Raw genomic sequence first — 17,044 nt, forward strand, 5'->3', positions numbered from 1 at the left:
GTTTTTTGTCAATTTTTCATCTACATTTAATTTATTCTTTTATGTCCCGAGCGTGTTGCTTTGATGTGCCCACAATGGCGGCGCCGCAAATTTTTGCACCCGAGATACATAAATACAACTCAAGCATTCCACAAGCGGCAGCCACATGAACTGTGATCCATGTGTTCTATCCCGTTGAGTGCGGCTTTGCTTTTGGGGCGGTTTTGAGATGCCTGATGCGGTCGGGCATCAATTTCCTATTGTGGTAGGATTTCCGCCCTCAGATTGATATTTTGTGTTCGCCCGAATTCCCATTTGGCCCCAAGCGTGGTCAAGTATACATTCATCCAGGCCCAACTCAACCCGAGGCATCGCACCCGCACTCCGCAGAAACCCCATTAGTTATGCATATGATCAATTAAATACAGAACATTTAACAGCAGCCATTTTTGTTGTGCGACGGCAAATAGTTTGCCCCTATTTACCGAAGCATAAAAGGGCACAGCGAATCAATCAATGTGATAGCAGAAAAAATGCTTGTTCATTGAAAAATCCCATTCGCTTCTTGGGGTGTTGAACAAGAACTATTATAACATTTTAAATCAAAAGATTGTGAGGAAAACCACATATCTTTACAATATTAAGTTCAAACTAAACATTTATAAACAAATTACCAAGTAATTCTTTCCAGAAACGTTATATTTCTTTATGCAAATACAGAGGTGAAAATTGTCGTCACTAAAATGAATCTGTTATCTTTACAAGAAAATTTTCTAATGAAAAATGTCACAATCCTTTCCCACCCGTTTACAAAATTAATTAAAAACATTGCAATATGTTTCTATTTAAACAAATAAAACGTATAGCTTCGATCGTTACAGAAGAGCCTGAAACAAAATCTCAGCACAATGAAATCATGGAATTATACAAATTATACGTTTTTACTCCTTTTTTACCCCAGTAAAAACAAGAAAAAAGGTTACGAATTACCCACCAAAAAAAATTCGGATACAAAAATGCCAGTATGCAAATTAGTGTCATATTTGAGAACAAAACCAAAAAGTAATTAGTTACATTGGATGGGCAATTATCAATCAATTAAACTGATTCCCAGAAAAAACTCAAACACCATTTTTCAAGGACCTTTTTTCTTTCAAAATAAAGGTATGAAAAACATTTTAATTTTTTCACCAGAAATTCATTCAGACATCCGATTACTGCTTATTTTGTGCACTTTATGGAAATTAAAATGGATGATATTTAAATTTGGTGATAATTGAACATTATTTTTATGGCACTCACATTTACGTTTTATTTCCTGTGCTGGTTTAATTGGTTGAAATGGCTCTGTTTAGATTATAGAATATATTCACACTTTTTTTTAAACAATGTCTAGAATTTTTAATAGGCAGTTTGTATTTTTTTTTTTTACTTTTGTAGCTTTTTTCAACCGGGTTTCATTAACTTTTCAAAAAGGTCTGTTCGATCCGCACTGTGATCCTTTCACGCGCTCCGTTGTTTTCCGACTGCAAGTGAAATTCCGACGGACAGTGTTCATTTGGCGCCAAAGTGTTCGGCAACTCGAATTTCCCCTCCTTCCAGCTTCCAGTTTCGAACTGCTTTCGCACTGGAACTGGAAGGAAGGCCTTCTAGCCGGCTAATGGCGCCTGCGCCATAGGCATCCAATTGTAAACAAAGACCAGCTGTTCGGACATCGTACATATATTCATTTTCATTGACGATGGAACGTACATACAAACATACACACATAGTATGATAAATTGGGGGGTAGTGGGGTTAACTCGGAACATAAGGATGAGTGATGTGATAATGGTGAGCACCCGAGCGGCCCTAATAAATATCAATGATTTGTGAAAATTCCTAAAGGAAAAACTACATCTTATTGAAAGTCGTTTGAGCCAAGCATCGCATCTCCAATATGAATTTAAATTGAAGGGCGGCGGGTGGCAAACGAGGCTCAAGGCCACGCCTTTTCCTTGTCACTCTGGCTGCGAATTCTTACAGCTGTCAGCCAAAATCCCATCCACTTGACATCTCCAATGTTCTGCAATGTGTTCTTTTCCACACATATTTTCGCCAGCACTTAATTTCCTTTGAAGCCGCATTATTTCAGCCTTTTGACACCGGGCGTTACGAGGCGTTACGGCTTGAACAGCTTTCGACTGGGCCCACAGTGTCTGTCTGCAATGAATCGGAAACATTAATGGCTGCCTCGCCGCCTTGGAAGGCTTCATTTAGTTCATCGAAAATCTTTAAAAATCAATTTAAGTGTATTACTATTACTATTATTGGAAAGGAATGAATCAGACGATGTGCATTTATGTGCTTAAATATACCACAATACCGCTAGGCATACATATATAAATTTATATATCTTATGAACAAACTTTAACTTGCAACATTTTTCGAGATATTATTTGGAACTCTGAAAGACGCTGAGGATTAGAAAACTTGTATTCTTTTTAAAATATTTTTGTAATTTTTTAAACCAACTAAGCTGACTATTTAGCATAAGTACTCGAACCTGTCATCTAAAGTCGAACATTTTCAAGATTCCCCTATCAGTTAAACAATTACTATTTTCCAATTTAAACCATCTTTCCTTTTCTTTACACTGAATACTGTGCATTTTCTAAACCCTTTGCTCAAAGTGATTTAAATTTTAAATAAAATACATTTTCACGTATTCTTTTTTGTTTACTTAGTTATGTATGTTTAAATATTTTGTTTTTCACACTTTATATGTAATTCTTTATGATACTTCAATAATAAAACGTCTAAAAGCAAATAAAAACATTTTTGAAAAATGTTAAACATCTTATTCTTATCTATCTTATTTATCGCCGTTCATTATTACAACAAATTAATAAATCGCCTAATTAAATGCTTTTTCACACAAGACCTACATTAACATTTGACATTGCATACTTTTGGGCATCCAAAAGTATTGCATCTTATCTTCTGTGTGAAAAAACTTAAAAATGTAAATTAGAAAACTGATAAAACTAGGAAAGCCAAGGTATATCAACATGCATTAAGCCAAGTAATTGCCGCTTATCTGGAGTTTCTGCTTTTGGAGCTTAAGCTTTGGCCGCACACAATAACAGTACTGATGTATCTGAACACCACTTGCCTCGCTCTTTCGCTCCCATTTTCGCGTCGAAGAGAGCTCACTTTGGGTGCGCTCTTACTGCCCTCTCTTGGCGCTCGGGCTTGGGGCTTTTGGCTTTTGGGGGCCTAACGGATTCTCGCTGACTCTGTTTGTCCGTGAACGCCGACGTCGACGCACGCCTCTCGTTTTCGCGCGCTTCTCGCACTTCTCGGTAAATGCGCAAAAAAGCCAGCAACGAAATCAAATCAAATCAAATCGCAACGCATGGTGAATACATGTCCGTTTTATTAATAGATTCCGCAACAGCCATAAAGCGCATATTTCGAAAGAGATATATAATATATATACATACATATATATAAATATATGTAATAAAGTGAGGCCCTCGATGAAACAGTGTTGATAAGAAGTGTACACACACATGCACAGCGTATAAAACTGAAAGAATTCGCGGCGCGCGCGAGTTAGTTGCTAATATTGCGTATACGCAGGGTCTGCCAAAAGTAATACACATCAACCTAATTCAACCTACCACAACAAAAAGGGGAACTCACAAGCAAACGGCATATCAAAGCGAACATTTTTCAGCTGCGGATTTTTTACACAGCGAGCACAGGACGCGCCTACATGGATTTATATAGCACATTTACAGCAACCAAGGATACTGAGACTTGGGCAGGATAGCAGCGATGCCAGCCAGCGGGTTGCAATTTCCACCAGGTCGACAGGCAAGCGGCATATCAGGATAATACCAGGGACTCGGACATCATGGCTCCTCTATTTGTCTAGTTGGCAAATACCAGCGAACCGGGAACCAGGCCACACACACACACCCCTCGTCGTACACTCGCTTACACACACACACACACGCACGCACCCGCTCACACGCTCAGACAAACAAGGACGTTTGTCATTGTGTGCGTCAAGGACGTAGACACACGTACGAGCTTTGTTGCTGTTGTGCCATACAAACAGACCAGAACCAGAGTCGCAAGTGGGCGTGCCAGCGGGTAGGCGGCCTCTGATTAAATATACATCAGTCAAGCGCAAGGATCCTAATTTCCAGCAGTTGTCCTGTGCAAAAGGACATAGCACACGGACAGCGGACAGCGCCAAAACGGGACACTAACTTTCGAGCAGGGAAAATGGCGCGACGCAAGGGCAGCGGTCGAGGCAGTAAGTACATTTTCCTGTTAATTATTCAAATCAAGCGTGAGTTCGAAAATATGCCAGCGAAATTCCGTGAGTCTACTCCTTCTCAAAGACCAAGTTTCCACAAAGTACTTACAACGAAAAGGGACTGTTGCGAATTATACACATACAAACGCAATATCTACCATTTCTATGATGACTTCTCATAAAAGAGAGTTCTTAAATCCTTATAATTCCTTCTTCCATTATAAGATCGAACTCTTCCAAGTCTCAATAGCATTAGGCTTGAGCTCAAGGACGTCGAGTCTCACAGCTGCCATATGGCAGGACAGTAAGTCCTTGCCTCAAAGCAAAGAATCTCGTCAAGTGCAGTGATTTTTTCATCGCGGCTCAAAGGAAAAACATGTAATTAAGAAAGTACGTAGTGTTCAGCCCCGCCCCCACTCAAAACAGTTGGCTGTATCTATAAGATATATTTTTTGCATTATTATTTGTGCCATGAGTGCTCCACTCGCGAGTGAGAGAAAGAGAGAGAGTCAGTGGGGGAAAGAGAGAGGGGGCATGCATAAAACATGAAACAACAGCGTCAGTAGTCACTTTTCATTGCACTGCGCCCACGCCCAACCACCCACAGCCCCCTTATCATTTCAATTCAGTTGCGTTGGCGCGCGCGCTGCAAAATGTTGGGGATTCCCTTACGTAATCCCCCAGCGCACACAAAAGGCAAACAAACAAACAGGCACATACACAAGCGCACACTCACAGTCTCGGGCAGCGGCAAACAAAACAAAAACACAAACACAAACACAAACGAAATGGGCAAAAGAAAGGGGCAGAAGCCAGAAACGGAAAAGCGGAGAGCTGAAATAAAGGAAAACAGAAAACGGGTGAAAAGCAGAGAGGCAGCAAAACAGAATGCAGAAAACCGAAAACAGAAAAGCAGAAAAGCAGAAAAACAGAAAAACATAAAAAACAGACTCAAACAAGGCAGCTTGTTTGCCAGCCAGTCGGAATCGGAATCGCCCCTTGTAAAATGGGCTGAATATGATGCTCAGCCAGCGTCATGAACTTTTGGCGCAGCTCACCCGCTCAACAGGCAGCTAGCTCACAGATACGCAGCCACAAAGATACGCAGATACAGAGATACAAAAGGCACACAGTCGCAGATACTCGACTTGCACATCCACAATCGCAAAAGCTGAGATACTTTGCGTCACGTCACGCCGCCTGTTAGTCAAGTTGCTCTGTGCGCTGCGTTACTCATGCCACAGTTTGAACCTATTAAAAAGCCAGATACTTTCTTATGCCCCCCACCCAGCGCCATGCCCAGATACTTTTGCCAAATGAGATACAAGTGTGCTGCCTGGCTTTTGATATATGCCAAGTACTGTTCGCTGGGCGGATACAGTGCACATTCCCAGCGTTTGATGCCTTCTGCGAGTTAGAAGGCAACTACATGTTTAAAATGGATTTACTTTTCATTTCAAAGCCGATAAATATGTTCAATTTGTTCAACCAATACATTTCATATTTGATTCAATTAATAGGTAAAATCTTGAGCGTTTTGTGCTTTTAATATTGCTATTTCAAAATATATCATAACTATCTTTTATCATTTTATACCATTTATGTTTGAATAAATCACAAAGATTTATATCGTTAGTTTATTTTTATTTGTCATACTGACTCCGCATTAATATTGTTTAATGACCATCAAAAAACTTTTAAGTAATGTTTTCGGGACTTTATCTAAAACATTTTGATTATAGAATATTATTATTATTAATATTATTGAGAAATTAACGCATAATTAAAATTATGCGGAATTTTAGATTAGCATAGCAGCTGAGGGCCTTAAGCTAAGTTATAGAATATGTTTACTTGAAAATGCTTGAAAGCTGGAAATTATTTCAAATTGTTCATAAAATTTATAACATTCAAATGAAAGGGCTTCCAGGGAATTCCCACTGTAGCAAGCGCAACAAAGAGTTTGGGCCCAACTTGACTTCAAGCTGCCAATGGGTTTTGGTTTTGGTATGCAGACGACTTTGGGTATGGGTTTGAGTATGGGTATAGGTATGGCAATGGGCTTGGGCTTTGGCTTGTGTTTGATCTCTGAGGTTGGGGAGCTGGGCCGAAACACTTAAGCTGGCTTTGGCTTTGTCTTTGTCTTTGTCTTTGCCGTTGTCTTTGTCGTTGACTTTGGCTTTGCGTTGCCAGTGAGTTCGCCGTAATCTCTTTTTTTGCCTTCGTCTAACGACGTCAAAATTGAAATAGACTTTGCTCCTTTGCTTCGCAACCGTGCTCGCATTGCCTTTGCCTTGGCTCTTGGCCATTGTGGGGATAATTTATGGCAGGGAACTCGGGGATTCAGGAGTTGGGAGTGGAAATGGAAATGAAAATGGAGGAGTTGGGTGAGGAAATCCCACCCACTCCCTGCGGCTGGCATTTCCCCGCACTTTTATTTGAGAGTATTTTCATTCCATCGCTACCTTTGTTGCCGTTTCCCTTTGGCAACTTTGCTTGGCCCGCTCGCATTCCATTTCCTTTTCGAATGAAAAAGAAAAGCATTTAGTTTGCGTAGTTTTGCCTTTCAGAGGGGTTGCTTTTCATTATGCCTGGCAGGAAGGAAGTGTTGCAGGGCGTGGGCTTCGTGTTCGGAGTCCTCAAGTGCTGGGTAACTGCCTATGTAGGTCTAGGTGTGGCCTAAACGCAGCCCATTTCCATTTGGTGATTGCTCTGATTCCGTTTGTAGCTGGGTATAAACTGGTTAGAGCGAACTTAATTTGGCTTCAAGCCAGATCTTAGACTTTGATGTGCGTACTGAAATCGTTTCATTAGATTGATTCCTTTTTGGTCTAATGACTAAAGTCTTATTGTTATTGATTCATTAACTTAACAACTCAATACTCAACCCATATTTAAATTGGCTTTTAAGCTATGACATAAGGATTAACTAACCTTGCTTAATCCAATTCCATTTCCAAAAATCACGCGTAAGGCACGCAACAATTCCTAACCGAAAACAATTTCCTGAGTCACAGTTTACCCATTCTACCAATTTGGTTTGGCCCTCCCTTTTTCCCTTTTCGGTCATATCATAGCCGTAAACAAACACTCCACTTCAGCTTTTCCTGGGACGCCTTTTAAGCAACTGTTGTGGGCAGCCACGCCCAGAAAATTCTCTCTTCTATCACTCCACCCGCCCACCGCCCCTCGGCCACTAAAAAGGTCATGGCAGCGGGGAGAGCAACAAATAGGACCCAAAAAACACGAAGGAAAACAAGGAAAGCGGCGAAAATAAAAGGGAAATAAATAAACGTGAACTGAAATCCAGGGCCCAACTTTACCTATGAGTTTGAGCAAAAATAAAACCCCATACCTGTAGCAAAAGGACCTGCCACACAGAGCGAAAAACGTACATGCTTGCAAACATACATATGTGCAGGGCAATGGCAAGCAGAAAAAATAAAAACAAGAAATTAAGGGAAAAGTTGGCAGCTGGCAAAAAAGGAAGGGAAAACCAGGCACAACTCGTGTGAGTGCTTATTTGTGTGTGTGTGTGTGTGTGCGTGTGTGTGTGTGGCAAGCCTCTTCATCACCCAAATACATGCACACCACCCACACATCTAAGGCGAGTCTATGAAAGCGCAGGGCTTCCCCAAATGATAAAGTTTTATTTGCTTTTGCGGGCGCACATTGGTTTTTTTTGTGTTTTTCAGCCCCTGCTTTTTTTGTTTTTGTATATTTTGTGGGGCAGCTGGCGGCAAAGCAGCCAGCTTCGACGTCGACGTCGACGCCAGCAGCACTTCTCCACAATAAAACGAACATTGAACGATGATGATGACGACCAAGATGGGGGTGTGGGTGGGTGGCGCTGGGTGGGGTTGCGGATGGGGATGATGACGCTGCCACAGAAAGGCGAACATTAAACCAAGTCAACCAACCACTGGGGAATCGCCATGAGGAAACGATGAGGACAGTGAAGCGAGCTGAGGATACCCCATAAAGTGTGATACATTATAGCCAGGACATCCAAGCATTTTGGGCTTCATTTGTGTCTTACACTACATATACAAGTAAATGAATCTTCCTGTGAATTCTAGTGAATAGATTAACCTATTCCTGTTGCGCTAATAAAATGTTACGAATTGGAAACTGCTTTACATCCATATCGTTATGGTTCAGCCCTTAGGCAAAGATGATATTTTTTGGTTGATAATTACTTTGAAAACTTTGTTATTCCCCAGCTACGTTGATAATACCCGTTCTTTGAAACTCTGCTGGGTAGCGACAAGCTTAACACAAATGAGTAGGCAAATGAGAGAGATAGAGCAACAGGAGTGAGCGAGAAGGTGCCAAGTGGAAATGGCGGAAAATGGGGGGTGTGACAAGGAAACGTGAGCTTGGCCCCCTTAACAACCCGATGTGTCACGGGTGCAAGCCTTGTTGGCTGTGGCCAATGTGAGTTGCTGGTGCACTGAAAACAAGTGCAGTGTAGTATGCTTGCCAAACCATTATAAAAGTAGGCAACGTTTTCTGACTAGTGGCTTAGATCTAATATTCACTGAACACCTTTCTAAAGGCTCTCAACAATCTGAATGCTTTCACTAGTTAGTATATGAAATTTGAATTTCTGCAAGCCTTCTCAATTTTTTAAACAAAAGTTTATAAGTGTTAACTCCTTCCTTTTTTGAGTAATTTTCGTGAAAAAGTGTTCCCCATTTAATATTAATGAACGAGATTCATTTCTCGCCGTGTACCGAGTTGTTGCTCTGGCTGAAAGCAGTTCAGCAGCAACAACAAGGGCCACAGCAACAGTGAGTGAGTGACGGCAACGACCGTGAAAGGCCATTTGCCCTCCACTTCAACCCTCCGACCCCCCCGCCCATTTGCGACCCACAATGGGTGTGCTAAACACGCTGTAGTCCCGTGTGTGTGTGTGTGTGTGAGTGTGGCAAGGATAACCTAATACAATTTTTGTTTTTGTTGCCTAAGGACGTGCCGGAATTCGTTCGTGTATCTCTCGATTGCTTCGTCATGGGTTCGCTCCCAGCCCCAATCCCCCATCTCGGAGAGGCCAAAGTGGCGTTTCCTACGTCAGCTGCCTAGATTGGCGACCCCTTCTGTTGGAACAGCTGGCTGAAAAGCATTTCCCTTGTAATTGAAGTGCATGATTTGAAAAGTATTGCCGTTCTCGGGCGAAAGGGAGCGATGGGAATATTAAAGCAGAAATCTGGTTAATTAATGCTGCGGATCTTCCATGAAATTTTGAGCAGCCAAAACGTGTAAATAATTCCTAGCTATTATGCATTTTCAAAAGACTTGCAACCGCTATTCAAACAAACACTAATTAATGGACAAATCTAAGTCAGGGGATCATGACCAGAGATTTCGGATTATATATGATGTCTCTTCACAGAATTCCCAATTAATTCGAACTGATGGCTACACTCTTTGTGGAAATCACCAATTACGTACTTGATTTTACGAGTGAAGTGAACTGTTTATTTTCGTTGCGATTGATAACCTTTCCGCAGCATAGGTCAATGCTAAATACGGTCATTGCGTTTGTTGTTTATGCGAACTCAGAAAACTTGGCCAGCTTATTGAGATAATGGGCAGGAGAAGTCAACTAAACTCTAATCAAATTTAGTTGTTCATGAAGCAGTATCGCTAATTTAGCGTTCATTATACCCATACTTTTGCATTACACCCAAATTAGCAGTACAAAAATAAAAGTGTTGAAGACATGCTTTGTTTCCAGATTCTAAACAATGCGAAAAGACAAAGTCGTTTACCTGTACCTATTGAAACATACGCTCTAATATCTATTTCAAATTCGCTGTTTATAAATGTAAATATTTGCCTAATAAAGATATATGTATATACTATTCAACTAAGTAAGCTGAAGCGTTTTTGGTTATCTTTATACACAAATACAAGTTCGGTAGTTCAAACACTAAAAATTTCAGCCAAATCAGCTGCACAAATAGACACTTTTTAAAATAGCGAACCGAAGAGGTAAAAATTTCGTTAGAAAACTAAAACGAAATACGGACATCGTTCATTCGCCTCAAGTGTCACAGAAAAGAAACTAAAAACACTACTTTTCTCTAATATTTATTTCGTTCTTATTTTCTTCTAATTTCTGTTTGTCTACGCAGACGCACACAAACACAGGCACTTAAAAAACGAACGTGTTGAATTTGGGTTTACAAAAACAAACAAAACACAAATATGCAAAGTCAGAGAAGAGCAACAATAAAACACACATAAAGCAAGCAGAAAAAAAATAAAAGCCAAGAAAATGAAGCCCGGCATCACGTCATACCGGTTTCAGTTTAATTCAGCGTCGTCAGCTCGACTTGGCCAACGTTTATGCATATTGTTGCTGCCTCGTTGTTGCTGCTTTGTTGCTGCTTTGTTGCTGCTGCCCCAAAAGCGAAGGAAAACCGAACCAGAAATATGGGGGAAGCTCACGAAAGAATGAATACAAACACACAGGCCCAACACACAGAACAAGAACCCAAAGTCCGGCACATCAAGAGACAAACACGCGCGCACTTTGGCTTTGGGGCTAGCACTTTGGCAGCGGTTTGGTTCGTAAATCGGTTTTGGGGCTTCCACGGGGGCCAAAGTGACGCGATTGTGGTTGCAGTTGGCTGCTTTAGTGCACGGCGAAAAACCATATCGAACATTGTAGTTCTGTATAATTACTTTCTCGAAAGTAAATACATATTCTGCTATTTTACACATTTCAATAGACTTTTAAATTCCTAAAGATCATGTTTATAACTGGGTATATCAATTGTAAACAATATTATTGCAGATTACTTTTAAACACGTTCTCATAGATCTTTACTGACCCTTCAGAGACTTTAGTTGACTAAAAGCTCTTATCTTTGCAAGGCTTTTTATGCTTAATGGAAGATTCTCGAACGCTCTGGCTTAATTAGGTCTTCTAAACCAAAGACCCAAATTGGGGTTGATACGCCGTTTGCTGTGTTTTCATTCGACTTTACATCAAGTAAACCATCAAATTAAGAAATACCACATTAACCAACTACCCAACTATTTGTCTCGGTGTACCTGCTTTACAATGCACCAATAAAAGCACGTTCTGGCACTGTTAACCTGTTTCCAGCGTCACCCGATTTGCGGCGGTGCTGCGATTTAGCCTGGCTTAAGACTTTATTAAATCGCTCTCCAAGTTGCGGTGGTGCTGGTGGTGCTGGTGGTGCTGCCGCCGCACCCACTCGTCCAACAAGCCCAAATATTAGCACACAGAACCGCCTGAGTGACAGGTAGTGGTGCACAGTTGTTGGCCGATGATTCACCTGACGGGGCTTACGAGTATACGAGTGTTTCTATCAAGTTTTTCGCTGCGCACCGCTCAACCAACCGCCTATTGGCCACTTCAAACGGGTTTTATATCATCTTTGCCTTTAGTTCGCTCGGCTCTATCTTACTCACCGCCCGAGCTAACTTCAAATTATCGCAGCCAATTTCTTGGAATTTCATTTTGGCCCGGTGGGTGATTAATCGCCGTAATCAATACATTATCAGCACGTATCAATTTATTTTGAAGCCTGCCGGTCCGTAAACGCCTCAAATGCACATTTGTTGTTTGCCCATGTTGATTTGGGGCTATTGGCAGACTGCATGTTGCTCGGAAGTCAATGCCTAACTGCGATTGGAATTCACTTTGAGTTCGCCCACTTGGTTGACATACGACCGTAATGAGAAACCAGAAATTCGCAGTCAAACTGGGACACCAAAATTGACTTAAAGGTCAGATTGCTAGACTTCAATATACACAAATATAAATGTTGAATTATCAATCTAAAAACATGTAAAATTCAAGTAAGACATCAGCGATTAAATTAACCAAGTACACAAATTTCGGTCTGTTATTAGAAAAATCGAATAATCCCTAAAGGAGAGTTTAAATCAAACACATCCTCCCCCCAAGGAAAGAAAAAGAAATATGTGTACAAAATCGAAGCATAAATTCTCACACAAACACACCCATCGAACTGAAATTCGCAGAAGAACGAAAAGATGATTTCCGATAAAAAGTTAAGTGCCCCCAAAAGTCCAGAGGACAAACAAAATCGAGCATCAGGGGCAGGTTGAAATACTCCTTATGTGCACCTCAAATATGATTACGATGCAGTAGACCAGGCTAAAAGAAAGAGACGACTGCCGGGGGGAAGCGAGAGGGCGAGCAGGTAAACAAGGTTACTTCGTCAGGTAGTAGTCCCTACTCGACGAGGCTGCCCAGGGATAGAATCAGGCAGAACCACAACCACCGAGGCGAGCACTCAACGCCCGAAAGCCCAAAACAATAAACAACCCAGGATCGCAGGCGGCGAGACAGAATACGAGATACTTACCCAGAGCGAGAGGGATAGTCTGCAGTCTCCAAAGGAGACGGGTTTGCCGGCTCCGGCTCATCGGAAACAAAAAGGTTCTCCACACGAGAGAAGACTGTGGACATGAAGAGGGTCGCCACTCTCAAGTTCAAAATCGGGCATCATCGATAGCACCAACCATGTGCACTGAAAGAAACACTTCTCACCCACTAAAAAATTCGAGTAATTATTCTACTGATTCATAAACCGTCATAAACGAACAACGAGCGAGGTAGCTATGCACCTTTGAAGTAATTCTAAATTTAAAAACTTAAGTGATACTTTTACTAAAAACATATACATATTAAGTGTGAGAAGTGACCAAAAGTATGTAGTTTTGAAAAACATTTTCATTTGTTGTTTCAGATTTACATCTAAAGTCTTGTTCCGAACTTAAGTATCTGGTGTTTGCACCTTTTGCCACACATACGAATTTGGTTTTTATCTGTTATTTCTTTCTTAATTTTGCATCTGATGTGCGCCTCTGGTATGCTTATCTATACTTTGTATCTGTTATCTGTGTGTCTAACTTGTTGTATCTTGTATTCCTCAGCTGTTTTGAAAGTGACAAACTTGGTAATGAATCAGATTTTAAGTGCATCTCAGGTGCAGTGTTGAGGGCAATCATCAGATTTTACAACTGACGATCAGTGCAATTGTGATCTGATATTTTTCTCGGTGTGACATTGATCGGCTGCGTTCTGGGTTAAAGACCCATGCATGGCGATGGTGCAATCCCCCTCCAACTGGCAACGTCGCCATCTCCAACTGCGACTGTCTGGCGACGATGTCGTCTTGTTGTCTGGCGACGGCGGCGATTTCAAAGCGATGCAATCCCGGGATGCAATTGGAACTACGAAATAAAGTAAAGTGTGGCCCTGGGACGGAGGAACCCTCCGTGTAACGAATGCTCCAGAATATTCAGCTCAACTTTGAATTACTCGTTACAGAAATATTATGCTTTCCGATGAAGAATGAGCCGGCCAAAAGTTTTCTTATGTAAAATACTTGCCCAGAGCTTTCAGCTAACAGGATTCTGGGAAAATAAATTTAAAGTTGAGGGGGGACACAAGACAATGGGGGGATTTCTGGGCTGACTGGGCTGGGAGGAATAAGGGGAACGGGAGGAATGGGGCCTGCAAAACTTTATATTAAACGACAGAACCGCAAATTCGCTCTCTTTCCGTCTTTCTCTTACACGCCGGCCCTCTCTTTCGCGCCGTGGGCCATTTATTGAAGGAAGTCACGTTACAAATGTGGCACGTAGTGCGCCCAGCACGTCGGGCACGTCGGTGAGGCGCCAGCATTTAGAATTCTGTTTATAGACCGCTCCACGCACAGCCATCTCTCTCTCCCTCTCTCTTTCTCTCGCTCCTCCCCCCTCTCATTCACTCACAGCCAATCCCACCCCCAAGAGCCCCACGCCCCCTTTTGCGACAAGCTCGTGCTGCAGATACAATCGGAGCGAGAAAGCGAGTGACGGAGAACCGAAAAGTAAAGCAACGTCAAGTGCTGCGCGTATCTTACAGGTACAGTGAAATACCTGGTAATGAAATATGCCACATGTTGAAAATTGTGTTGGAAAAACAGTGTTCTATTAGGTTGCTAGCTTAGTACTGGTAAAGTAAGAGAATTCCTCAGCATTCGATGGCAGCGCTTATACTTTATACTTACTTCATAAGCAGATTATCCATGTAGCACCTCTTGCATAAACCCTCTAAAAAAGACAATTTTTTAAACATTTATATAGCGAATAGGTTAACAAATAACTGACTAATCTTACAAAATCGTCCTTATTAAAGATGTGCCACTGTACCAGAAACAGCAGACATTGTAGAAGGTGTGGAGGCAGTTGATTGAGGATTCTCCCACACACACACACACACACACAGGGAGGAATAGCACACAAACACACACACAGAGGCAGACAGATTTCGTTTTTGCGCCTTTTCTTGTCGAACACGAAAGTTGGCAGCTGTTGCCGTTGCCAGGATGCTGCGAAGTTCGAACTTGGCAGCAACAGATACTTTTCTTTTTCGCTGGAACCTGTATCTTAGTATCTTTCGCCGGGCAGCAGATACATATACAATCACAATCGCTGTGCAGAAACGAAATGGCCCGATACACACACACACACACACGGGCCAAGAGGCAACAATGTTACCATGGCCATGACGTAGTCGTCTTGGTGTGTGCCCGTGTGATTTTAGCCAAAGTCTCTGGCTTTGCTGTGCTTTGGCTGGTGAGCTGTAATTTATGTTAACGCAGATCGAGAAATAAATCTTTATTTATTTTTCCCCGACTTGTTGTGGCCCTTTTTTATTTTCCCTCAAGCCGAAGGACGCGATAAATTTCTGCACAACAGGGCCAGCTTGAAATTGCGATTGCCTCGATAAGGTCGAAGGATACAGACTATGTATGATTAGGTACCTTTTCGGACTCGTCATATATTATTTATTGAAGGAAAATAAAACAAAGTGAATAGAAAATATACATACATATATATAGTTCTTATGTATATTTCCCTACCAGACACACCCATTTAGTAGGTGTCAAAGCAATAAGTAGAAAAGTTACCAAGTATCTTATTAATTACCATTACATTGAATTTAAGGTGAAGACCTGGTGAAGAGGCGAGGCAGTTTTAATCGGGCGACTAACGAAAAAAAGTACACGTGAAATCTTATCGCTTGTGAAACGGAGGCAAAAACATATACTAGGCAATTAAGGCACGGCCAACAATAATAACGACAACAACAACAACGACCGCTAATGATAATCGACCAAGAACAACAACAATAGACAGCCAGCAACAAATAGATTGAATATACATTCTGCTCAAAAGAGAAATACAGGCAGCTCTCTTTCAATTTATGTTTCGGTTTCAGCCAGGGAATTCAAGTGAACCATTCAAAGGAAGTTAAGCATAAAAAGTGAATAACTTTTCATAATTGCGGTGTCAGCGATTTGGCATTCCATTTTGCGCTCATTCAACTAGACGAGCATAAATTTAGACGTTATATATTGTGTATAAATGCATGAGTGTGCATCAGCGCGCAGATTGGTGATGTGTTATTATACCCGTTCCTCGTACAGTAAAAGGGTATACTAGATTCGTTGAAAAGTATGAAACAGGCAGAAGGGAGCGTTTCCGACCATATAAAGTATATACATATATTCTTGATCAGGATCAATAGTCGAGTCGATCTGGCCATGTCCGTCTGTCCGTCCGTCTGTCCGTCTGTCCGTCCGTATGAACGCTGAGATCTCAGGAACTACAAAAGCTAGAAATTTTAGATTAGGCATACAGACTCCAGAGACATGGAGTCGATTCATATTGCCACGCCCACTCTAACGCCCACAAACCGCCCAAAACTGCCACGCCCACACTTTTGAAAAATGTTTCGATATTTTTTCATTTTTGTATTAGTCTTGTAAATTTCTATTGAAAAATGTTTAGATATTTTTCCATTTTTGTATTAGTCTTGTATATTTCTATCGATTTGCCAAAAAACTTTTTGCCACGCCCACTCTAACGCCCACAAACCGACTGTCAGTGTTGAAGACTCTCCTTCGCACTTCCACTAGCTGAGTAACGGGTATCAGATAGTCGGGGAACTCGACTATAGCATTCTCTCTTGTTTTTGTACCTGGTACTTAGAGATCTGTTGAGTATATTAGTTATCTGTCGAATAGGGTTGAATGGAACGCTCATATAATAAGTAAATGACTGTTTAATACTTATACTAATAATAAAGGCGAAACGCAAAGATTTCTTATTAGGAAAACCAATTAGATTATCTTTTTGCATCTAAAAGAAAAATTCAAATCTCTAGCAACAACAATCTTTTTAAGTATTCACCTTTTCGGGAAAACGCGAGCAGTTTTAAAGCAAGGTATTTCTCAGTCGATACATCAAACTATAGTTTTCATACTTGTTTAAATTAATAGTTTCTATCAGCATTTGATTATCACTTAAAGCGCCACCAGTTGAGCACTCTTCCACCATTGTTGGCCTTTTATCTCTACTTTTCCCCAATTATCTTTTGCATAGTCACATGTCCTTGCCCACCCACGCCCCTATTATAAATATATGCATATATATATATGTGGGATATACATATACACTTATGTATAATTTTGTTGATATTGCCGCTTTAAACGTTTTTGGCGTATTTATGCTAATTAATCATTTCGACATGGGAATTCCAGCGAAATTTTAAGATTCCAGGAAGTTTGAAAAGTTGCAAATTATAAAAAAGTAGAATACATCTATGCCGCTTTTAATTATATGCATATTGATGTTTCGTATTAAGTTCTTGAAATATTCATATTATAAATTTTTTTTAAGCACACCAATATT

At 41.0% G+C, this 17,044-nt stretch overlaps 2 protein-coding genes across 4 annotated transcripts in view; one reads left to right on the forward strand and one right to left on the reverse strand.

The window, feature by feature from the left end:
* LOC120457810 (G-protein coupled receptor dmsr-1) overlaps positions 1-1,491 on the reverse strand; it is a 31,790-nt gene extending 30,299 nt beyond the window's left edge. For all 3 annotated transcript variants that reach the window (XM_044006821.1, XM_044006820.1, XM_039645307.2), the window contains exon 1: positions 1,282-1,491. The gene's annotated coding sequence lies outside the window, so the exon portion shown is untranslated. The remainder of the gene's footprint in view (positions 1-1,281) is intronic.
* A 2,020-nt stretch (positions 1,492-3,511) lies between these two features.
* Positions 3,512-17,044, forward strand: part of LOC120457813 — a 43,306-nt gene continuing 29,773 nt past the window's right edge. The window contains 1 exon segment of the mRNA XM_044006819.1: positions 3,512-4,288. Coding sequence (XP_043862754.1) covers positions 4,258-4,288 — 31 coding nt within the window. The 5' untranslated portion in view covers positions 3,512-4,257.

The sequence above is a fragment of the Drosophila santomea genome, unplaced genomic scaffold, assembly GCF_016746245.2.
Source record: "Drosophila santomea strain STO CAGO 1482 unplaced genomic scaffold, Prin_Dsan_1.1 Segkk79_quiver_pilon_misjoin1_scaf, whole genome shotgun sequence".
NCBI lineage: Eukaryota > Metazoa > Arthropoda > Insecta > Diptera > Drosophilidae > Drosophila > Drosophila santomea.